The sequence below is a fragment of the Macaca nemestrina genome, chromosome 10 (assembly GCF_043159975.1).
Source record: "Macaca nemestrina isolate mMacNem1 chromosome 10, mMacNem.hap1, whole genome shotgun sequence".
Lineage (NCBI taxonomy): Eukaryota > Metazoa > Chordata > Mammalia > Primates > Cercopithecidae > Macaca > Macaca nemestrina.
This window is the reverse complement of record NC_092134.1, coordinates 29,195,768-29,221,713: the sequence shown is the minus strand read 5'-3', so window position 1 is coordinate 29,221,713 and position 25,946 is coordinate 29,195,768. Positions and strand designations below refer to the sequence as shown.

The window sequence follows — 25,946 nt, the reverse complement described above, 5'->3', positions numbered from 1 at the left end:
GGTCTGCTGTATGTGGCTTTTATTTTGTTGAATTTATGTGATTCTTCTTTTGAGCCAGTAGTAATTATAAATACATGTTCTTAGCCATTATGACACAGTTGCTTCTCAGTTAATTCAACCCTTGGTCAAGGATGATGTGCAGGCCGGGTGCGGTGGCTCACGCCTGTAATCCCAGCACTTTGGGAGGCCAAGGAGGGTGGATCACTGGAGGCCAGGAGTTTGAGACCAGCCTGGCCAACATGACAAAACCCGGTCTCTACTAAAAATACAAAAATTAGCCGAGTGTTGCGCATGCCTGTAGTCCCAGCTATTCAGGAGGCTGAGGCGGGAGAATCACTTGAACCTGGGAGGTGGAGGTTGCAGTGAGCTGAGACTGTGCCACTGCACTCCAGTCTGGGCGACAAAGGGAGACTCTGTGAGAAAGAAAGAAAAAGGAAAAGAAGAAGAAGGAAGGAAAGAGAGAGGGAGAGAAAGAAAGAAAGAAAGAAAGAAAGAAAGAAAGAAAGAAAGAAAGAAAGAAAGAAAGAAAGAAAGAAAGAAAGAAAGAAAGAAAGAAAGAGAAAGAAAGAAAGAAAGAGAGAGAGAGAGAGAGAAAGAGAAAGAGAAAGAAAGAGAGAGAGAGAAGGAAGGAAGGAAGGAAGGAAGGAAGGAAGGAAGGAAGGAAGGAAGGAAGGAAGGAAGGAAGGGAACATTCTTGCCCTGGGTAAACAGAAGACCCCAATGCCTCCAAGCCTCCAGGTCTGTTTGTTCCAGTGATGTTGGCCCTTGGGATCTGCTGAGAAGTAGAGTGGTGTAAAACAGTGTTTTCTTGAATATGGAACACATAGCACCAGTTGTGCATGAAATGACTGAGGAAGTTCATGTTCATAGCATTAATATTTAATCACCATATGAGAAAGTCAGTCTTTCTGATTTTATGTGCAGGAACGCAACAAAAGCTACCCAGAATTGAATCACATTCTTCTAATTGTATACGTGTTTAAAGCTACCTTTTTTTTAATGATAGGCGATCATTCTGTTTTCATTTACAGTAAGGATAAAAACTTTCTATTATGAAGTATAAATTTTAAAAATTAGTCAAAAAAAAAAATTTTTTTTGAGATAAGAGTTTTGCTCTTGTTGCCCAGGCTGGAGTGCAATGGCACAGTCTTGGCTCACTGCAACCTCCGCTTCCTGGGTTCAAGCGAATCTCCTGCCTCAGCCTCCCAAGTAGCTGGGAGGCCTCCACCACCATGCCTGGCTAATTTTTGTATTTTTAGTAGAGACAGGGTTTCAACACGTTGGCCAGGCTGATCTTGAACTTCTGACTGCAGGTGATCCGCCCACCTCGGCCTCCCGAAGTGCTGAAATTACAGGCATGAGCCACTGTGCCTGGCCTAAAGAAAATATTAAGTAACGTTTAGGACAGAAGGAACACAACTGATGAAAAATTGAGAAGATGCATGGTGGCATGTGTAGTGCACACCTACCTAAAGTTTGGGAAAAGTTGGTAGAAGGGAAGAAGGTGTGAATTTGAAGTCAGATTCAAATCTCCTTTCTACCACCTCCTAGCTATATGGCCGAGGGGTATCTTAACCTCTCTGAGCTTGGTGTGCTTATCTGCTGAATGGAGATTGTAATAATAAGCATTACCTTGTACTACTGTTTTGAGAGTTAACCAAGGCAATGCAGGCCCGATAAAGACTTTACAAATGGTTATGTACCACTGTTGTTATTATTTTATTTTATCTTTTTTTTTTTTTTTTGAGATGGGGTCTCACCTCAGTTGCCCTGGCTGGAGTGCAGCAGTGTGATCTCCGTTCACTGTAACCTCAACCTTCCAAACTCAGGTGATTCTCTACCTCAGCCTCCCAAGTAGCTGGGAGTATAGACACATCACCACATCTGGCTATTTTTTTGTACTTTTTTTAGTAGAGATGGGGTCTCACCATGTTGCTAAGGCTGGTCTTGAACTCCTGGACTCAGGCAATCCACTTGCCTCAGCCTCCCAAAGTGCTGGGAATACAGGCATGAGCCATCGCACCCAGCCTGTATTTTTTTTTTTATTATTTTTATGCATCAAGAGACTTAATCTATTGACTTCATATGCATCTATTTTTTGGCCTCTATGCCTTTGTCTTCCCATTTGTAAAAGAGTCTCCATGGATGCCTTCCAAAGCTACATCCTGAGGCTATGATTCTATTTTGCTGACACCCAGTTCCTCCCTGCCTTAATGGATTATCAGATTCAGCCAGGGACAATCAGATACTAGACTCAGTTTAAAACAAAATTATAGAGAAGCAGAAAATGGACAGAAAATGGACAAAATTCTACAGTTTATCAACAGGTTTGATTAATATTCACCTGCCACAGCCAGGCACAGTGGCTCACGCCTGTAATCCCATCACTTTGGGAGGCTGAGGCGGGTGGATCACTTGAGGTCAGGAGTTCAAGACCAGCCTGGCCAACATGGTGAAAACCCGTCTCTACTAAAAATACAAAAATTACCCAGACAAGTGTGTCTCATGCAATATTTGGGACATACTTATACTAAAAAATTATTTGTTGTTTATCTGAAGTTTAAATTTAACTGGTTGTCCTGTCCTGTGTCTATGTTTGCTGAATCTGGCAACTCTACCCTGACAGTCACAGAATTAGGTTACTATGTTTCTCCTCAAATTCACAAACTACTGGATCTAAAATCAGAGGCAAATCCAGGTTCTGATGGGTCTGAAGATTTGAGGTGACTCTTTAAGACTAAGAATACAAAATCACAAATTACAAATGCTAAATTAGCTACAAACATGAATATTTATTCCGAATGAGAAAATGCGTTATTTTTGCAAGTTTTATAGAACTATATGATCCCTGTTGTAAGTTCATTTCCACTTCTTCTTCTTTTCTTTTTTTTTGAGACGGGGTCTCACTCTGTCTCCCAGGCTGGCATGCAGTGGTGCGATCTCAGCTCACTGCAGCCTCTGCCTCCCAGGCTCAAGTGATCTTCCTGCCTCAGCCTCCTGAGTAGCTGAGACTACAGGTGCCCACCACCACGCCTGGCTAATTTTTGTATTTTTTGTAGAGATGGGGTCTCGCCATGTTACTCAAGCTGGTCTCAAACTCCTGAGCTCAACTGATCCGCCCACCTCGGCCTCCCAAGGTGCTAGGATTATAGGCGTGAGCCAGTGCGCCCAGCCAATAAGTTCACTTCTGACTAAAATACTGAACAACTCTCCATGGGAATCATCCAGAAATGATGATGCCAAAAAGTGCCTGTGGGAAAACTATCCATGAAAATCAAAGATAATCCAAGAAAGAAGAAAAAAGCCAAGCCCGAGCCTCAAAACCAACCTCCCCAAATATCTGTTTTTAAATCATTATTTTCAAAAGTTGTAATCTTACTTTTTCGTAACAGAGCCATGTGTATTCACTCAGATAAGAACCGTAACCTGTGGATTAAAGAAAAAAATCTGTTTGAAAGAGAATCAACTTAAAAGTCATCAACAAGTGTTAAGGACTATGCCTTCTCTGAAAGACTGATATATTGTGAAGTGTGTGATCATTTTCTACTCCTCCGAATCTAAAATTTTGGAAACAAAATAAATACAGTCCCATGTCTTCAAAAGTGATGCCTGTGGTTGAACAAACCTTACTAAGGGTCCTCAAAAGCTAATCTTTAGTCGTCAGAATTTTTTTTTTTTTTTTTTTTTTTTTTTTTTTTTTTTTTTTTTTTTTGGTGACAGAGTCTCGCTCCATCACCCAGGTTGGAATGCAGTTGCGATCTTGGCTCACTGCAACCTCCACCTCCCAGGTTCAAGTGATCCTCCTTCCTCAGCCTCCCAAGTAGCTGGAACTACAGGCGTGTGCCACCACTCCCGGCTAATTTTTTTATTTTTAGTAGAGATGGGGTTTTGCCATGTTGCCCAGGCTGGTCTCAAACTCCTAGCCTCAAGCAAGCCATCCACCTTGGCTTCCCGAAGTGCTGGGATTACAGGTGTGAGCCACAGTGCCTGGCCCAGAATTTTTTTTAACCTCCTGCAAAAAGAGTTCTGTCAGCCTTCTGGGTCAGCATAGCAGATGGCCGTAACTGGAAGTATCACACTAGAAGACTTCCTTGATCTAAAATATCAACCCTATGCTATCTTTCTACTATCAGAACTTCATTCCTTGATAAGGAAGCTTTTGCATCTTCAGGAATCCCTTGGAGGGGCATGCATTATACTCAATTCAATCATTCATTCAGTATTTACATATTGAGATCCTACTAAAAGCCCAGCACTGTGCCACTTCCCAGTGATGTACCAACAAATGAAACAGTCCTGGTCCCTATCCTCCTGGAGCTTTTGGTCCAGTGGGGGAAACAGATATTAAAATGTGACACATAAAAGTATTAGATTACGGTAAGTGCTATGAAGGAAGCAAAGGAGATGTTGGGATAAAGATGAACAGGGGTAGGGAGTGCATCAGGAAGAGAAATCAGCAAAAACTTCATTGAGGATATGGCATTGGAGGGAAGGAAGAGCAAGAGCCAGACAAGGGCAGAACATGCAGAGGAGCATCCCAGGCAAAGGGAACAGCAAGTGCAAAGTCCCTGGGGCTGGAAAGAGCTCTAAATATTCTAGGAACTGCAAGAAGCTCAAAGTCTCTGGATCACAGTGGATCAAAGGAGAGACTGGATGGAAGAGGCCAGAGAGGTACCAAGGGACCGGATACTACTGTGCCTAAAGAGGAGTTCGGATTTTATTTTAAGTGCACAAAACCCCCTCCATCAGTGTTTAACTTTGTTAAAGCCCTAAAGCACTGTTTTCCAAACATTCCCAAGGGAATTCTGAAGGTAAAGGAGAGTAAACACTTAACATTGCTCACAATGAGCTCAAAGTTTCACGTTTTTTGTTTTACCTTCAAATTCATGGGAACTGTGCAAGAATTAGTGGAAAGGAATCACTCCTTCAACTGCTGGCAGAGTTCGCCCCTCAGGGAGAAAGCTATCTGTTATGAAAGCCAGGTCTTCTGTGCCTAGGTGAGATGGCCAGGTGAGAGCAGGGAAAAGCTAACCTGGTCTGAATAAGGGATGAACCAGAATCCTAAGGTTCGGCCACAGCCCAAGAAAAAATGTTATTAGAGGAGAAGGAAAAGTCCAATCACTTACCCAGGAGAACTTCCTTTCCTATGGCAGGCCCAGGGACTATTCAAGAACAGATGTCCAATACTCAGCCCACAATCTTCTTTCACTCTCTGCACCTTCTAACCTCAGCCCACCTCCACACTGCTCTTCCCACAGGACCTAAAGTGACATTTTAAGTGTTTTACCGGGTGTGGTGGCTCACTTTTGGAGCCCAGGGTGGGCAGATGCTTGAGCCCAGGGGTTGGAGATAAGCCTGGGCAACATAATAAGACCCCCCTGCAACGATCTCTACAAAAAAATACAAAAATTAGCAGGCATCGTGGTGCATGCCTGTAGTCCTAGCTACTCGGGAAGTTGAGGCAGGAGGATCGCATGAGCCCTGGAGGTTGAGGCTGCAGTGAGCCATGGCTGCTGCACTCCAGCTGGGAGACAGAGCAAAACCTTGTTTTAAAAAAGAAAAAGAAAGAAGAGAGAGGAGAGAAGGAAGGAAGGAAGGAAGGAAGGAAGGAAGGAAGGAAGGAAGGAAGGAAGGAAGGAAGGAAGGAGAGAGAAAGGAAAGAAGGAAGGAAGGAAGGAAGGGAAAGGGAAGGGAAAGAAGGAAGGAAGGGAGGAGGAGGAGGAGAAGAAGAAGAAGTAGAAGAAGAAGAAGAGAGAGAGAGAAAGAAAGAAAGAAAGAAAGAAAGAAAGAAAGAAAGAAAGAAAGAAAGAAAGAAAGAAAGAAAGAAAAGAAAGGAAGGAAGAAAGGAAGGAAGGAGAGGAAGGAGAAGGAGAAGGAGGAGGAGAAAAGAAAGAAAGAAGAAAGAAAGAAAGAGAGAGGGAGAGAGAGAAAGAAAAGAAAAGAAAGGAAAAGAAGAAAAACTGCTGCTTTCAGAAGAGCTGCCAGATTTGTCATGTGTCTTTTTGTAGCCCCAAGCTCACAGCAATAATATTCCAGGGGATGGTCACTGTGGGATGAGAAAGTTTATCTCATCCCACAGTAGGATGTTTATCAGGTCCCAGATTAACATCAGGAGGGGGCATGCTTTCAGCGTGACTGCAAGGAGAAGGGAACACAAATGGAAAGAAAGAGACCCCTGGAAGAAAGGCTGGAGGACTGTCAGAGACAGATTTGGGGTGAGATATGCCTGTTTCACATTGTTATACATGATTAAAGTAATTAAAATACCCACCTCTACCCAACTTCATGTAACCCAATATTAAAAGGCCTTTTTGTCTCTGTGTTGAAGATTACAGAAAATATAGGGGGGGTAGGCTGGTAGAAAAAGGGAGATTTTTTTGGTTGATAGTCTTACAGGATTTATACTGAACATATTTAATAACTCATATGGCCTTTGGCACTGATCAATCAAAATGGGTACCAGTTATAAATGGCTGGCACAGTCCCACAGAAGTGTTCTGACTAATAAATAGCAGCTTTGGCACCTACAGAATGTCAGATCATACTAATGTATTATCTATTTATACATACAAATAAGCACAGGAGATTCTACACACACACACACACACACGCACACACACATGATGCATTGTATTTTGCTAAGCAGCAAGAACTATAACTGTCACATCATCAACCATTCTCATATTCTATCATGCCAACTTTTTACATAAAGTCCTTTGCATAAGAAAAATGCAGGGCAAATTCTAAGAGGCCTATCAACTAGGTGTATTCCAAGAACAACTTATTTTAACAAAAGAGACCAGCTGCTGCTTCAGAGCATAAAGAATTGGCCCATGAGAACTATTTTTCTGCCAAGGTATTTGATACATGTTGACAAGCAAATTTATTTCTGGTCTTCTGGATTTACACACATTTCCTACTGTGAGTTCTTTCTTGATGTTCTTAAAAATTGCTATGCATCAGGGGGAGGGAGAGCATCAGGATAAATAGCTAATGCATGCGGGGCTTAATACCTAGGTGATGGGTTGATAGGTGCAGCAAACCAGTATGGCACACATTTATCTATGTAACAAACCTGCACATGTATCCCAAAACTTAAAATAAAATAAAATTTCAAAAATTGCTATGCATACTGTTTCTCTTTTATTAGGTAGTATTTTCTGAATTCTTTAGACTGCATTGAAGAATCAGAAAGAGCGCTTCACCCAGGGAAACACAAATGGTTCTGTATAATAAACATTCAGTATATCTGTTTTCATTTTAAATAGGCTTCTTTTCCATGACACATTTATTAAAGGAATATTACCATGTCAGCTGCAAAATTTGACATGTTGATTTTTAAGTTTTTTAAAATTTACACACATTAGAATTTACTTTTTTGTTTCTGTCATTCTATGGACTTTTACACATGCATAGATTCTTGTAACAACCACCACAAATGGGATAGAGAACAATGCCAACACTCCTAAAGAATTCCCTTGTGCTGCCCCTTTGTAGTCAGGCCCTGTCCAACACCTAGCCCTTGGCAACCACTGATCTATTCTCTGTCTCTATAGTTTTACCTTTTCCAGAATGTCATATAAGTGGAATCCTACAGGATGTAATATTTTGAGAGACTCTCTTTTTTCAATTAGCATAATGCTTTTGAGATTCATACTTGCTACTGCCTTTACCAATAGTTTGTACCTTTTTATTGCTGAATAGTATTCCACTGAATGGATATACCACAGTTTATCCATTCACCCACTGAAGGACATTTGGGTTGTTTCCATTGTTTTGTGATTATGAATAATGTTTCTATAAACACTTGTTTACAGGTTTTAGTGTGAATAGAGTGTAACTACCTAGAAGTGTTATTGCTAGGTCTTTTGGTAGATATATATTTAACTCTATAAGAAACTGCCGGCCGGGCGCAGTGGCTCAAGCCTGTAATCCCAGCACTTTGGAAGGCCAAGACGGGCAGACCACGAGGTCAGGAGATCGAGACCATCCTGGCTAACACAGTGAAACCCCATCTCTACTAAAAAATACAAAAAACTAGCCGGGCGAGGTGGCAGGCGCCTGTAGTCCCAGCTACTTGGGAGGCTGAGGCAGGAGAATGGTGGGAACCCAGGAGGCGGAGCTTGCAGTGAGCCGAGATCTGGCCACTGCACTCCAGCCTGGGCGACAGAGCAAGACTCTGTCTCAAAAAAAAAAAAAAAAGAAAGAAACTGCCAATCTAAGCTGGGCACAGTGGTTCATGCCTATAATCCCTGCACTTTGGGAAGCCAAGGTGGGAGGATCGCTTGAGCTCAGGAGTCCAAGACCAGCCCTGGCAACATAGTAAGACCCCTGTCTCTACGAAAACAAAACAAAACAACAAAAACCTCAAAAACCAAATGTGGGGAGTTAGAGAAAAAAAATTAGCCAGACATGGTGGTGGGCACCTGTGGTCCCAGCTATTCAGGAGGCTGAGGTGGGAAGATTGCTTGAGCCTGGGAGGTTGAGGCTGCAGTGAGCCACGGTCGCACCACTGCACTCCAGCCCAGGTGACAGAGAGAGACCTTGTCTGAAAAAAAAGGAAAAGAAAAAGAAAGAAATTGACAATCTTTTTTCCTGAGTGGAAACAGAAACTGACAATCTTTTTTTCCTGAGTGAAAACATTTTCATTTTGATTCCCACTAGCATGGTGAGAAAGTTCCAGTTGCTCTGTGTTCTTGACAGCACTTGGTATTGTTGGTATTTTTTTTATTTTAGCTGTTATAATGGGCGAATTGCATTGTGATTTTAATTTGCATTTCCCTAATGATTACTCATGTTGAGCATCTTTTTGTGTGTTCATTTACCATCCACATATGGTGAAATGTCTGTTTAAATCTTTTGTGCATTTTTATAGAATTATTGTCTTATTTTTGAGTTTTGGGAGTTGTTTATGTATTCCAGATACAAGCCCTGTGTCAGGCCTCAGTGCTGTGGCTCATGCCTGTAATCCCAGCAATTTGGGAGGTCAAGGCTGGCAGATCACTTGAGGTCAGGAGTTCAAGACCAGCCTGGCCAACATGGTGAAACCCTGTCTCTACTAAAATACAAAAATTAACCAGGCTTGGTGGTGTGGGTCTGTAATCCCAGCTACTCGGGAGGCTGAGGCAGGAGAATTGCCTGAACCTGAAGGCAGAGGTTGCAGTGAGCCAAGACTGTGCCACTGCGCTCCAGCCTAGGCAACAGAGTGAGACTCTGTAAAAAGAAGAAAAAAAAAAAGCACTGTGTTATGCGATTTGCAAATACTTTCCCCTGGTATGTGGCTTGTCTTTTCAGTCTCTTAATAAATTTTGCAGAGCAAAAGTATTTCATTTTGATAATGTCAGATTCATTTTCTTTTTTTTCTTTTTTTTGAAACAGGGTTTTACTCTATTACCTAGCCTCAAGTGCAGTGGTACGATCTTGGCTCACTGCAAACTCCACCTCCCAGGCTCAAGCAATTCTACCTCAGCCTCCCAAGCAGCTGGGACTACAGGCGCACAGCACCGCACGCAGCTGATCTTTGTATTTTTTATAGAGATGGGGTTTTGCCCTGTTGCCCAGGCTGGTCTTGAACTCCTGAGCTCAAGTGATCTGCCTGCCTTGACTTCTCAAAGTGCTGGGATTACAGGCATGAGCCACCACACCTGGCCTTTTTTTCTTTTATAGATCACGCTTTTGGTATCATATCTAATAATTTTTGGCCTAACCTAAGGTCATAATGACTTTCTCCTATGTTTTCTTGGAGAATTTTATAGTTTTAGACTTAATATTTTCATTTAGAGTTAATTTTTGTATATATCATGAAGTGTAGATTAAACTTCATCTTTTAGCATATGGTTATCCAATTGTTCCAAGACCATTTGTTGGGAAGGTCATTTGTTGAGATTGTTGTTCCTTCTGTGGAACTGATTTTTTTCTTTAATATTTTGTTCCAATTTCAAGGTATTCAAAGGGGACTTGAAATCTGGCAAGAAGTTTGAACCTAGAGGGATAACATGTGTCCCAAAGGAGAGAGCAAGTGATCAACACAGGTTTTTTATTCTCTCCTATACTTTCTACAGGAAGAATTACAGATCCGATTAGTCATCAGTGACTAAAAAGTGAGCTACATCATCAAATAAAGACAATAATGTGGCCGGGTGTGGTGGCTCACACCTATAATCCCAGCACTTTGGGTGGCTGAGGCAGGCGGATCACTTGAGGCCAGGAATTCGAGACCAGCCTGGCCAATACAGCGAAACCCCATCTCTACTAAAAATTCAGAAATTGGCTGGATGTGGTGGGGCACACCTGTAATCTCAGCTCCTTGGGAGGCTGAAGCATGAGAATCACTTGAACCTGCAAGGAGGGGGTTGCAGTGAGCCGAGATCACACCACTGTACTCCAGCTTGGGTGACAGAGAGAGACTCCATCTCAAAAAAAAAAAAAAAAAAAAAAATTAAATAATGTTCTCAGAGTACTATCAGAACCAAGCAGGCAAGAAAAGGATTAACCTACCATGAAAAACTTTCAACCAAACATTTCCCCAAACTCAAATTCGATCTTTGCATTATATTCTGGAGTATTTTATTTATGCTCTGAAATCAAGAAGGCTAAGACAACCTTCCTCTATTCTCGAAATATATCTGTAAAGACTTCCCTTCCCAGTTTTCCCAATTTACAATGTATCTATCTATATGCTTAATACAATACCTTGGATATTCATTAGGAGAAGTGTTAGGCATTAAGCTAAGCATAGGATATGGCAGGTTTGATGAAAAAATAAAATAAAATTTAACCATTAGATAAGGATTTTAGATGACAACATTCATTTTACTGTAAAATCTAAAGTTAAATTTTGTCACATTTTTATGTCCATTCACTTGTTTGTGACATTTTGCCAATTACCCCAGGAGTTGGCAACTGACTTCATCTCGCACAGAAAAGTTAATTTGCCATAAAAAACAATTTGTCTTGAAAACTCAGTTTATTTTAAAATTAAGTTGATCCTTCTTAATTATGGTCTTTCAAAGGAACTTCTGAACTTGACATTTGATGGGAGGCTGCAGACAGCAAACCAGGACTAACAACCTTTAGAAACTAACAACATGACAGAAACAGCCCAAGGAGGTAATTGAGAAAGGAAGGATATCATAGGTCCCCACGGTTTCATGAACCAAAGTGTTATGAGAATTTGCTGGCAGTCATCTAGGAAAACTCTTCAACAGAGATTTGATTCAAGTCTTTAATTCACTGTAAACAACCAGCTACAATGTTCCTTTTATTTTCCTAGGCTACAGACTGAACACCCAAGAGCTCTGAGTGCATGGCAGTGACCCTTCTCTTCCCCATTTGCACCTGGAAAAGAATTGGGTCAAAACAGCACGCTACTGAGGATTTTTCTGAGATAGGGTTTCAGGTACTTTTTATCCATTTAGGATTTTAGGTGATATGCATGCATCTAACTTTTGGGGATGATGGAAGCCTAGAATGATCTCTGGCCACATGGCCCCTTCTCCCACTCCATGAAACAAGACATCTGGTATCACAGGAGAGAATGGGGCAAAGACCAGAGGGAAGCCGAGCTTTAAGTCCCTCAGATCATCCACTTCCTGGGCATCCCAGTTACAAAAACCAGTAACTTCACACTTTTTCCTTAAACTGTTTTGAAATGAGGTTCAGTTTCTTGCAAATGAAAGTCTTTACAAATAAATTTGCTGTGGCCAGAATGGTGTGTGAATATGGGGAGCAGTTTGCAGGGGTCAAAGGGCCCTTGTGGCTACACCAGGGGTCAGGTGAATTGGGCTCCAGATAACAGATTTCACCATGTGTTGATGAAGCTTTACAGCTCACAGGCAAGGCTGGTCGGCTCTTTCCTGAGTGCTTGGTTACTGTAACAGTGAGACCACTCCAGAGGCAGAGGAATAGTAAGTGCTGACTCATCTGAACAGGGGGTTCATCTTTCCCTGTCCAGTGTGTTGCCAACTCTGAAATCTCTTTAAGATGAAACAAGAGGCTTTAGGATGCAGATAATGGCACGCCAATTGCAACGCACAGCAGTAGTGAGCCAAGAAGGTAAGTTCCTGAAGCCGATTGTTGTAGGAAACCTTAAGCCATATGGTGGGAGTGGTGTCCTTGAGAAGCATGTAGTTTCAACAGAAAGTTTGCTTTAAAAAAAGATGTGTGTGTGTGTGTGTGTGTGTATAATTGCATAAAGATTTGGCATGCCTGAATTTCATCCTCTCCTTCCTCTCTACAATTTCATCTCATCTCTGATGGTGGCACTTCTTGGGTTTCAAAAAACAACAAAAAAAATCCCAAGCAGACAAGACACAGTTTCTGACTGAGGGCACTGAAATCAAGTGGAAAATCAACTGGAAATCCTTTTCCAACACAATTAGTGTATTAGACTGTGGGTCTTGGAGTCAGACTACCTGGGTTCAAATCCTAGCTCCACAATACATAAGAACCCCTTCCCTTGGAAACTTAAGATTCCTCACTCATAAAATGTCTGTAATACCATTTTACAATCAACATGTTAATAAGTAATTGAGGCAAAAAAACCTCAATAAATGCTAAAATGATAGGGTAAAAGGTTGTTGGGGTACAGAAAATTCACATTCTCAAAGTAATCACATTTAAGATCAACAAAATGAAACAAATTGAAATCCTGTGCCTTGAGATGTGATAAATATCAATGTGTTCCTGCCAGTGATATTTAACCTGATTCTATCATGGATAAGGTCATGATAAAATCCAAATCATGGATCATTCTGAAGACAAACTGCCCTGGTCTCTTCAAATATGTCAATGTCATGAGAGGAAAAAAAAAAAAAGAAAAAACACGTTGGGAACTCTTTAGAGGCTTGACAATGTGACAATGAAATGGAAAGTGTGAACCTTGGCTGGGCACAGTGGCTCACATTTGTAATCCCAGCACTTTGGGAGGCCGAGGCAGGTGGATCATGAAGTCAAGAGATCGAGACCATCCTGGCCAACATGGTAAAACACCATCTCTACTAAAAATACAATAATTAGCTGGGCATGGTGGCACGCACCTGTAGTCCCAGCTACTTGGGACGCTGAGGCAGGAGAATTGCTTGAACCTGGAAGGCTGAGGTTGCAGTGAGCCAAGATCGCACCATTGTACTCCAGCCTGGTGACAGAGTGAGACTCCATCTCAAAAAAAAAGAAAAAAAAAAGTGTGAACCTTGACTGCATCCTGGACCAAATGTTTAAAAAGAGCTACAAAGTTTATTTTTGGGAAATTAGGGAAATATTATGGCATTAATGTTAAATTTCCTGAGAGAATAAATGTGGTATGGTTATGTAGGAGTACATCATTGATAGTAAGAGACACATATATTCATTTAGGGGTGAAAGGTCAAGAGGTTCAGGGGTGTTTGTGTGTAGAAAGAGAGAGTGAGAGGTACAGAGACAATACTAACGTGGCAAAATTGGTTGAGCCATTATACTCTTCTTGCAACTTTTCTATAAATTAGAATCATTTATAAATAAAAAGTTGAGGAAATGAAGGTTATATAAGGCTTTATGAGGATTAAATACAGTAATACATTTACATGCATTAAGTACTTACAACAGTGCTTGGCAAACAGTTGGAACCCCACTTGTACAAGCCATTATGATTGTGTGATCCTAGGGAAATCACTCCATCTCTCTCCCTCTCAGTTTCCTCATCATTATGACTGAAGAAGACAATTCTATTAGATCTAACATTCTAGAACTTTATATAATTATGCCCTCAGAAAAGTAATGGGGGTTGAAAGAATCAACATTGTCAAAATGTCCATAACACCCAAAACAATCTACAGATTTAATGTAGTTCCTATCAAAATTCCAACGGCATTTTTCACAAAAGTAGAAAAAAAAATCCTAAAATGCATATGGAACCACAAAAGCCCCCAAATAACTAAAGCAACTTTGAGCAAGAACAAAACTGAAGGCATCACATTTCCTAATTTTAAATTATATTTACAAAGTTATAGTAATCCAAAAAGTGTAGTACTGACATAAAAACAGACACATAGACCAATGGAATATAAACCAATGGGACAGAATAGAGAGCCCAGAAATAAATCCATGCATATATGGTCAATTATTCTTCCATAAAGGCACCAAGAATACACAATGGGGAGAGGATAGTCTCTTCAATAAGTGGTGCTGGGAAAACTGGATATTAATTTTAAAAACTTGGATCTTTATCTCATACACAAAACCAGTTCAAAATGAATTAAATATTAAATAAGTAAATATTCATTTTTATTAATTATTTATTAATTTAATAATAACATAATTAAATGTTTAAGATGTAAAACTGTAAAATTAGAAGAAAACAGGGGGAAAGCTCTGTGGCATTGGTCTTGGCAATGTTTTTTTAATATGACACCAAAAGCAAAAACAAGTGGGACTACATCAAACTAAAAAGTTTCTGCACTGCAAAGGAGCAATCAGTAAAATAAAAAAGCAACCTGGGGAATGGGAGCGATTATTTACAAACCATATATCTAATAAGAAGTTAATATCCAAAATATATAAGAAACTCATACAACTCAACAGCAAAAAAAACCAAAAAACTTGATTTAAAAATAGGCAAAGGACCAGAATAGACATTTCTCTAAAGAAGGCATACAAATGGCCAACAGGTATATGAAAAGATACTAAACATCACTAATAATCAGGGAAATTGAAATCCAAACCACAATAGGATATCACTTCACATCTGTTATAATGGCTATTACCAAAAAGTCAAAAGATAAGTGTTGGCGATGATGTAGAGAAAAGGGAACCCTTGTACATTGCTAGTGGGAATATAAATTAGTACAGCCATTATGGAAAACAATATAGAGGTCTCTCAAAAAATTAAAAATAGAGCTACCATATGATGCACCTATCCTACTTTGGGGTATATATCCAACAGAAAGAAAATCAGTATCAAAGCTAGATCTGCACTCCCAGGTTCATTGCAGCACTATTTTTTTTTCTTTTTTTTTTCTTGAAACAGAGTCTCGCTCTGTCATCACCTGGGCTGGAATGCAGTGGCACGATCTCAGCTCACTGCAACTTCCACCTTCCGGGTTCAAGCAATTCTTCTGCCTCAGACTCCCGAGTAGCTGGAATTACAGGTGCATATCACTACGCTTGGCTAATTTTTGTATATTTTTAGTAGAGACAGGGTTTCACCATGTTGGCCAGGCTGGTCTCCAACTCCTGACCTCAGGTGATCTGCCCGCCTCGGCCTCCCAAAGTGCTGGGATTACAGGCATGAGTCACCATGCCCAACCTGCAGCACTATTTAGAATAGCCAAGATATGGAACTAACCTGTGTCCATAAATGAATGAGTAGATAAAGAAATGTGGCATATATATGAGTGTGTGTGTGTGTAGACATATATACACACAAAATAAAATATTATTTCACCTTAGAAAAGAAGAAAATAATGCCATTTGTGACAATATGGGTGAACCTGGAGGACGTTATGCTAAGTGAAATAAGCCAGGCAAAGAAAAATAAATACTGCATGTTCACTTATATGAGAAATCTACAAAGTTGAACTTACAGAAACAGAAAGTAGAAGGGTGATTACCAGGGACAGGGAGGTGGAGAAATGAGGAAATCTCAGTCAAAGGGTACAAGCTTGTAGTTATAAGATGAGCAAGTTCTGGAGACCTAACACACAGCATGGTGACGGTTATTACTAATAATGTATTGTATACCTGAAATCTGCTAAGAGGGTAGATCTTAAGAGTTCTCACCACACCATACACAAAAGGTAAATATGTGAGGGTGATGGATTTGTTAATTAGCTTGATTGTGGTAATCATTTCACAATGTGTATATTAAAACATTGTACTCCTTGAATATATATATATGTGTGTGTGTGTATATATGTGTGTGTGTGTATATATATATATGTGTGTGTGTGTGTGTGTGTATTTTTTTCAGAGACAGGATTGTCACCCAGGCTGGAGTGCAGTGTGCAATCATAGCTCATTGTAACCTTGAACTCCTGGGCTCTATCGATCCTCCCACCTTGTCTCCCAAAGCACTGAGATTACAGGCATGAGCCACCATGGTTGGCTGAATATATACATTTTTTATTTGTCACCTATACCTCAATAAAGCTGAAGAAAGCAAACAAAAAAAATCTTATTTTAAGAACTAATAGTCGATAAAATGTTCTTATCCATAACTTTATGTCATTTTAATTATTTAGACAATATTTACAAGAACATGCTTACTTCCTTAAAAATTATTTATGCCTGGATTCTGTTCCAAGATGGTCGAATAGGAATAGCTTCGGTCTGGAGCTCCCAGTATGATTGATGCAGAAGACAGATGATTTCTGCTTTTCCAACTGAGGTACCTGGTTCATCTCATTGGGACTAGCTGGAGAGAGGGTGCAGCCCACAGAGGGTGAGCCAAAGCAGGGCAGGGCATCGCCTCACCCGGGAAGCCCAAGGGGCTGGGGGATTTCCCTTTCCTAGCCAACGGAAGCCATGACAGACTTTACCTGGAAAAACGGGACACTCCCGCCCAAATACTGCACTTTTCCAATGGTCTTAGCAAACAGCACAACAGGAGATTATATACTGTGCCTGGTTCGGTGGGCCCATGCCCACTGAGCCTTGCTCACTGATAGTGCAGCAGTCTGAAATGAAATGAAATGAAGGAAAAAATGTTAAGGGCAGTCAGAGAGAAAGGTCAGGTTACCCACAAAGGGAAGCCCATCAGACTAACAGCGGATATCTCGGCAGAAACTCTACAAGCCAGAAGAGAGTGGGGGCCAGTATTCAACATTCTTAAAGAAAAGAATTTTCAACCTAGAATTTCATATCCAGCCAAACTAAATGAAGGAGAAATAAAATCCTTTACAGACAAGCAAATGCTGAGAGATTTTGTCACTACCAGGCGTGCCTTACAAGAGCTCCTGAAGGAAGCACTAAACATGGAAAGGAACAACTGGTATCAGCCACTGCAAAAACATGCCAAACTGTAAAGACCATCGATGCTAGGAAGAAACTACACCAACTAATGGGCAAAATAACCAGCTAACATCATAATGACAGGATCAAATTCACACATAACAATATTAGCCTTAAATGTAAATAGGCTAAATGCCCCAATTAAAAGACACAGACTGGCAAATTGGATAAAGAGTCAAGACCCATCAGTGTGCTGTATTCAGGAGACCCATCTCACATGCAGAGACACACATAGGCTCAAAATAAAGAGATGGAGGAAGATCTACCAAGCAAATGGAAAGCAAAAAAAAAAAAAAAAAAAAAGCAGGGGTTGCAATCCTAGTCTCTGATAAAACAGACTTTAAACCAACAAAGATCAAAAGAGACAAAGAAGGTCATTACATAATGGTAAAGGGATCAATTCAGCAAGAAGAGCTAACTATCCTAAATATATATGCACCCAATACAGGAGCACCCAGATTCATAAAGCAAGTCCTTAGAGACCTACAAAGAGATTTAGACTCCCACACAATAATAATGGGAGACTTTAACACCCCACTGTCAATATTAGACAGATCAATGAGACAGAAGGTTAACAATTATATCCAGGACTTGAACTCAGCTCTGCACCAAGTGGACCTAATAGACACCTATAGAACTCTCCACCCCAGATCAACAGAATATACATTCTTCTCAGCACCACATCACACTTATTCTAAAATTGACCACATAGTTGGAAGTAAAACACTCCTCAGTAAATGTAAAAGAACAGAAATCACAACAAACTGTCTCTCAGACCACAGTGCAATCAAATTAGAACTCAAGATTAAGAAACTCACTCAAAACTGCACGACTACATGGAAACTGAACAACTTGCTCCTGAATGACTACTGGGTAAATAATGAAATGAAGGCAGAAATAAAGATATTCTTTGAAACCAATGAGAACAAAGACACAACATACCAGAATCTCTGGAACACATTTAAAGCAGTGTGTAGAGGGAAATTTATAGCACTAAATGCCCATAAGAGAAAGTAGGAAAGATCTAAAATTGACACCCTAACATCACAATTAAAAGAACTAGAGAAGTAAGAGCAAACAAATTCAAAAGTTAGCAGAAGGCAAGAAATAACTAAGATCAGAGCAGAACTGAAAGAGATAGAGACACAAAAAAACCCTTCAAAAAAATCAATGAATCCAGGAGCTGGTTTTTTGAAAAGATCAACAAAATTGATAGACCACTAGCAAGACTAATAAAGAAGAAAAGAGAGAAGAATCAAATAGATGCAATAAAAAATGATAAAGGGGATATCATCGCCGATCCCACAGAAATACAAGCTACCATCAGAGAATACTATGAACACCTCTATGCAAATAAACTAGAAAATCTAGAAGAAATGGATAAATTCCTGGACACATACACCCTCCCAAGACTAAACCAGGAAGAAGTTGAATCTCTGAATAGATCAATAACAGGCTCTGAAATTGAGGCAATAATTAATAGCCTACCAACCAAAGTCCAGGACCAGATGGATTCACAGCTGAATTCTACCAGAGGTACAAAGAGGAGCTGGTACCAATCCTTCTGAAACTATTCCAATCAATAGAAAAAGAGCAAATCCTCCCTAACTCATTTACAAGGCCAGCATCATCCTGATACCAAAGGCTGGCAGAGGCACAACAAAAAAAAGAGAATTTTAGACCAATATCCCTGATGAACATCAATGCAAAAATCCTCAATAAAATACTGGCAAACTGAATCCAGCAGCACATCAAAAAGCTTATCCACCACGATCAAATTGGCTTCATCCCTGGGATGCAAGGCTGGTTCAACATACACAAATCAATAAACGTAATCCATCACATAAACAGAACCAACAACAAAAACCACATGATTATCTCAATAGATGCAGAAAAGGCCTTCAATAAAATTCAACAGACCTTCATGCCAAAAACTCTCAATAAACTAGGTATTGATGGAACGTGTCTCAAAATAATAAGAGCTATTTATGACAAACCCATAGCCAATATCATACTGAATGGGCAAAAACTGGAAGCATTCCCTTTGAAAACTGGCACAAGACAGGGATGCCCTCTCTCACCACTCCTATTCAACACAGTGTTGGAAGTTCTGGCCAGGGCAATCAGGCAAGAGAAAGAAATAAAGGGTATTCAATTAGGAAAAGAGGAAGTCAAATTGTCCCTGTTTGTAGATAACATGATTGTATATTTAGAAAACTCCCTCATCTCAGCCCCAAATCTCCTTAAGCTGATAAGCAACTTCAGCAAAGTCTCAGGATACAAAATCAATGTGCAAAAATCACAAGCATTCCTATACACCAGTAACAGACAAACAGAGAGCAAAATCATGAGTAAACTCCCATTCACAAGTGCTACAAAGGGAATAAAATACCTAGGAATCCAACTTACAAGGGATGTGAAGGACCACTTCAAGGAGAACTACAAACCACTGATCAACGAAATAAAGGAGGACACAAACAAATGGACAAACATTCATGCTCATGAATAGAAAGAATCAATATCGTGAAAATGGCCATACTGCCCAAAGTAATTTATAGATTCAATGCCATCCCCATCAAGCTACCAATGACTTTCTTCACAGAATTGGAAAAAAAATACTTTAAAGTTCATATGGAACAAAAAAAGAGCCCACATTGCCAAGATAATCCTAAGCAAAAATAACAAAGCTGGAGGCATCATGCTACCTGACTTCAAACTATACTACAAGGCTACAGTAACCAAAACAGCATGGTACTGGTACAAAAACAGACATATAGACCAACAGAACAGAACAGAGGCCTCAGAAATAACATCACACATCTACAACCATCTGATCTTTGACAAACCTACAAAAACAAGAAATGGGAAAAGGATTCCCTATTTAATAAATGGTGCTGGGAAAACTAGCTGGCCATATGTAGAAAGCTGAAACTGGATCCCTTCCTTACCCCTTATATAAAAATTAATTCAAGATGGATTAAAGGCTTAAATGTTAGACCTAAAACCATAAAAACCCTAGAAGAAAACCTAGGCAATACCATTCAGGACATAAGCATGGGCAAGGACTTCATGACTAAAACACCAAAAGTAATGGCAATAAAAGCCAAAATAGACAAATGGGATCTAATTAAACTAAAGAGCTTTTGCATGGCAAAAGAAACTACCATCAGAGTGAAGAGGCAACCTACAGAATGGGAAAAATTTTTGCAATCTACCTATCTGACAAAGGGCTAATATCCAGAATCTACAAAGAACTTAAACAAATTTACAAGAATAAAACAACCCCATCAAAAAGCGGGCAAAGGATATGAATAGACACTCCTCAAAAGAAGACATTTATGCAGCCAACAGACACATGAAAAACTGCTGCTCATCATCACCGGTCATCAGAGATATGCAAATCAAAACCACAATGAGATACCATCTCATGCCAGTTAGAACGGCGATCATTAAAAAGTCAGGAAACAACTGATGCTGGAGAGGATGTGGAGAAACAGGAACGCTTTTACACTGTTGGTAGGAGTGTAAACTAGTTCAACCATTGTGGAAGACAGTGTGGCAATTCCTCAAGGATCTAGAACTAGAAATACCATTTGACCCAGCCATCCCATTACTGGGTATATACCCAAAGGATTATAAATCATGCTACTATAAAGACACATGCACACGTATGTTTATTTTAGCACTATTCACAATAGCAAAGGCTTGGAACCAACCCAAATGTCCATCAATGATAAAATGTGGCACATATACACCATGGAATACTATGCAGCCATAAAAGAAAGATGAGTTCATGTCCTTTGCAGGGACATGGATGAAGCTGGAAACCATCGTTCTGAGCAAACTATCACAAGGACAGAAAAACAAACACCACATGTTCTCTCTCATAGGCGGGAATTGAACAATGAGAACACAGGGCAAGGAACATCACACACCAAGGCCTGTCATGGGGTGGAGGCAGGGGGAGGGATAGCATTAGGAGAAATACCTAACGTAAATGACGAGTTAATGGGTGCAGCAAACTAACATGGCACATGTATACCTATGCAACGAACCTGCATGTTGTGCACATGTACCCTAGAACTTAAAGTATAATAATAAAAAAATTATTTATGCCTGTAAAATTGCTATCTTTGATAACAGTATCTGCAATTCACTCACTGTTATTCAAATGAGTCAGATTAACTATACATCCCTTGGAAATAAAAAACAAATTGAAAAATTAAGCATCCCATTTTCTAAGTACTATGAGACTTGAGTGTATAGGTACTTTTAACTTTTTAGCTGCTGTATTGTAACTTTACTGGCTGTAAATTTGTAAGTTCAGAATTCTACTGAATATGAGAATAAATAAATTTATTTTTAACCTTACAAAAGTGATTGGGGAGTCAGCACTGTTTTCTGGCAAGGTGTTAGAGATTTTGCTATTAGAATGTAAATATGAGTTAACTAGTTATAGCTAAAAATGATAAGGGGTTGGGCACGGTGGCTCACACCTGTAATCCCAGCACTTTGGGAGGCCTAGGTGAGCAGATCACTTGAGGTCAGGAGTTCGAGACCAGCCTGGCCAACATGGTGAAACCCCATCTCTACTGAAAATACAAAAATTAGCTGGGTGTGGGGCCGGGCGTGGTGGCTCACACCTGTAATCCCAGCACTTTGGGAGGCCGAGGTGGGTGGATCATCTGAAGTCAGGAGTTCAAGACCAGCCTGGCCAACATGGTAAAACCCTGTCTCTACTAAAAATACAAAAATTAGCTGGGCATGGTGGTGGGCGCCTGTAATCCCAGCTAGTCGGGAGGCTGAGATAAGAGAATACTTGAACCTGGGAGGCAGAGGTTGCAGTGAGGCAAGATCGTGTCATTGCACTCCAGCCTGGGAGACAGAGAGACTCTGCCTCAAAAAAAAAAAATTACCTGGGTGTGGTGGCACGCACCTGTAATCCCAGCTCTTCAAGAGCCCGAGACAGGAGAACTGCTTGAACTTGGGAGGCAGAGGTTGCAGTGAACATAGATCGCACCACTGCACTCCAGCCTGGGTGACAAAGCAAGACTCTTTCTCAACAATAACAGCAACAACAACAAAAAGCTAAGAGGGGATAAGGGCCCAACCCCCAGGACAAGAAGGTAATTAGGGTGGCTCCCTTGACGTTTCATTTATTCATTCAACAAACATTTACTCAACCTCTACAAATATACCAGGCACCCAGGCACTAGAGATTCAAAGGTAAGTCCCCAGTTAGTCCACATTTGGGGGAAGGGAAGGGGAGACACCAGTAAATATATAATGGCAATGCAGTATGCTTAGATGCCTTGGTAGATGTAAGCATGGGATATTGTTTAAGCATCAAGGAGGGGCACCTGACTCAGACCATGGGGGTCAAGGAAGGCTCCTGGTCCCCACCAAACCAAGCCAAGATACTCTGTTCATTCTTATGTTTCCTTAGTAGAATGCAAACTCCAGGGACAGGATGGGTACTACGTTAATCATTTCTGTATTTCCAGTTCATGGCAAGCATTTGGCACTTGGTAGTGCGGCAGCCTTGATAGCTGGTTGATCCAACAGCTCTTCCCATCCTTTTCTCCTTTGCCTGTTTCCACATGAGAGACAGGAAAATGCAAATAAAGATTTTACCAGCCTTCTTTGCAGCTAGTAGTAGCCACATAATATAGATCTGATGTTCAGAGACTTAAGTGGAAATCTACTGGGAACATCTGAGAAAACTTCTCCTTTCTGGATGAAGTGTCAACTCCCCCTTCCTCCTGCCTTGCACAGGGCCATAATGGCTGGAGCTAGGCAGCCACCTTGAGACCATGAGGGAGAGGTCAAGAGCTACACAGAATGGTCAGCTCTTATGTCATTGAACTGCTGAATCAATGCCATCAATACCTACCTCCTCCAAACTTCTTATGTAAGAGAAATCAACCCATGTGTTTAAGCTGCTGTAAATCAGTGTTTCTGGTATTTGAAGTCAAAGATATTCCAGTAGATTAAATAGGTGCTCAAGAAATGTTTGCAGAACTGAAGCCCTGGGATAAGCTGATTGTGGGGAATTAAGAGAGGGATCAGAGTTATAAAGAGGTAGAAAACTGATAGTCTCAGGGATGGAGAACTGGAGAACCAAGGAAGTGATGCCGGACAGCTTAAGAATGTGTAGGGTGGAGTGTCCTATCTTCTGGCTTCCCTGGACCACACTGAAAGAAGAATTGTCTTGGGCCACACATAAAATACACTAACATGAACCACAGCTTTTGAACTAAACAAAAAAAATCACACAGAAAAAAAAATCTCATAATGTTTTAAGAAAGTTGACGAATTTGTGTTGGGCTGCATCCAAAGCTGTCCAGCACTGCATGCGACCTGTGGGCCACGGGTTGGACAAGCTTGGAGTAGAGTAAAAGGCAGAGATCTGGAACCAAGAGAAACTGGAATGGGGCAGAGTCTGGGAGGAACATCTTCTGGCTAGCAGATTACGTGCCCGCTCTCTCCTCCTTATACGCTTCCTGTAGGTGGTCCAGGGGACTCGGCTCACCTGCTTTTCCTCCACCTTTCTGATGGCTCATTCTTGGTCTCTTTCACTGGTTGCTCCTACCTCCTAAACATCTACATGTTAGAACACCTTGGTGATTTCTTCTCTTCTTTCTCTAAACTCCCTCCTTAGGAGACTTTATCCTGTCTCATGGCTTTAAATATAATTTATATGAAGACAACTCCCAAATTTGTCTCCAGGCCAGCCTTCTCACATGGATTCCAGACTCCAGATGCCACTTGGCATCTCCACTTACAGGAATCCACGTGTCCAAAACTGAGCTTCTGGTATTTCCCCCGAAACATGCCCCTCGCATATCTTCCCCAAATCAGTTCATGGTGACTCCATTTAGTTTTTATTTTTATTTTTGAGATGGAGTTTTGCTCTGTCTCTCAAGCTGGAATACAGTGGTGTAATCTTGGCTCACTGTAACCTCTGCCTCCCAGGTTTGAGAGATTCTCCTGCCTCAGCCTCCCTAGTAGCTAGGATTACAGGTGTGCACCACCATGCCCAGCTAATTTTTGTATTTTCAGTAGAGACGGAGTTTTGCCATGTTGGCCAGGCTGGTCTTGAACTCCTGATCTCAGGTGATCCGCCCACCTCAGTCTCCCAAAGTGCTGGGATTACAGGTGTGAGCCACAGCGCCCAGCTGTGACTCTGTTTTTTAAATTGCTCCACAAAAATTCAGCTTGGTGTTTCCTTGACTCCTCTCTGTTTCTCATTCCCATGTGCACTAACAGTAAATCTTGTCAGTTCTACTTTCAAAATAGATCCAGAATTTTTACCACCTTCTGTGGCTCCACCTTGGCACATTATTAGCCTTTGACTATGTTATTCTGCCTTTGTCTCCCTTCAGCTGATTTTCAATAAAGCAGCCAGAGTGAACCTGTGAAAATATGAGTCACACTGTGCTGTGCTCTGTTCAAAACCTTCCAAGACCTTCCTGTCTCTCTCAGAGTAAAAACCAAAGTCATTACAGCATCCTCCCATCAGGTCTCGCATGATCACACTGGCTTCCTTGCCAGACAGCCTCCTGCCTCAGAGCCTTGCCACGTGCTATTCCTGCTGCCTGGAATCCTCTTCCCAGATATCTACATGGAGTGCTCCCTCATGTATCTCAGTCTCTTAGTCAAAAGCCTCTAACCCCAACAATGCACAAATTGCATCCTCTCAGCAATTACTATCTTCCAACAGACTGCCTCCTCATCACCAGTGTACTGTCTGCCCTCCAAATGATAGATCATAAGCCCCATGAAGGCAGGAAATTTTGTTTCATTCATTGCCATATATCCAGCATCTAGACAAGTGCCTGGCAATATAAGCCCTCAGAAAACATTTATGGACCGAAAGGATGAATGTGCAACCCTCTCCTCAGGGTGCTGCACAAGTATCTCAAACCCCCTACACTCACAACTGAAATCAGCACCTCCCCTACAGAAACTCCTTCTCTGGGGTTCTCAGATTCCTCTTCAACTGCTCTTTCCAAATTCTCCTTCAATCACTGAGTCCTACTAATTACACCTCGGCAATAACCTCCCACCTGGTCTTCCTGTCTTTAGAATTTCTGTACCCTCCCCTTCCTCAATCCATCACTGGCCTAACGGCCATAGTAAGTTTTTGTTGTTTGATAATCATATCAAGTTCATTTGAAACACAAATGCAGCTTGAGTAGCCTTAATTTTTTGTTTTGATTTCCTTTTTCCTTTTTTCGCTTGAAACATTTCAAGTCTGATGAAAAGTTCGAAGAATAAATAGTCACATACCTTTCACCAGATCCACCAGTTGCTAACATGGTGACATATTTACTTAACTGAACTTCATATGCACATATATATTTTTGGAAATTGTAGACATCATGACACTTCTCCCCCTAAATATTTCAGCATATCTATCTTTAAAAGAAAGACATTCTCCTATATATCCCCAATGCCATTATTACACCTAAAATCACATTAATAACATCCAGTAAGCAGTCCATATTCAAATTTCCCCCATTATTCAAATATTGTCTTTTTATTATTATTATTATTTTTTTACTCCTGATCAGCCCCATCCCATACCCACTTCCTTTTTGGATGACATTAATTTTTTTTTTTTTTTTTGAAAATACAAGCCAGTTGCCGGGTAGAATTGTATTGAATGATTGAAACCCAACTCTGAGTGTTCCTTTCCTGCCTAAAGCCTTTCACTGGAAGCTGGTACAGGAGGTTAAGGCCTGAGCTTCTTAAGTTGGCCACTGGTCCTCCGTGGCATGCCTCTGTCCATGCCAAACTGCTTCGCAGTCTCCGGACCTCCACTGTCCTCCACACCCAAGTCTATACTTTTCTTCCCTCTGGACTTTGATTCAGGCAGTCCCCTCTGCTTGGAACAGCCTTCCCCTTCCTCCTTCCCTAACAAATTGTTACTTGTGCATTAAAAATTCAACTCAGGCACT

The 25,946-nt window shown here is 40.8% G+C and overlaps 1 protein-coding gene across 8 annotated transcripts in view; it reads right to left on the bottom strand.

Moving 5' to 3' along the window:
* LOC105497724 (glycosyltransferase 8 domain containing 2) overlaps positions 1–25,946 on the bottom strand; it is a 72,219-nt gene that overhangs the window by 25,338 nt on the left and 20,935 nt on the right. For 7 of the 8 annotated variants that reach the window (XM_011769029.3, XM_011769030.3, XM_024797938.2 and 4 more), the window contains one exon: positions 3,380–3,426. In XM_011769029.3, the coding sequence (XP_011767331.1) occupies positions 3,380–3,398 (19 nt within the window). In that variant the 5' untranslated portion in view covers positions 3,399–3,426. Of the gene's footprint in view, positions 1–3,379; positions 3,427–13,576; positions 13,686–25,946 lie in introns of those variants that run through there. The other variant, XM_011769031.3, reaches the window with a different exon arrangement.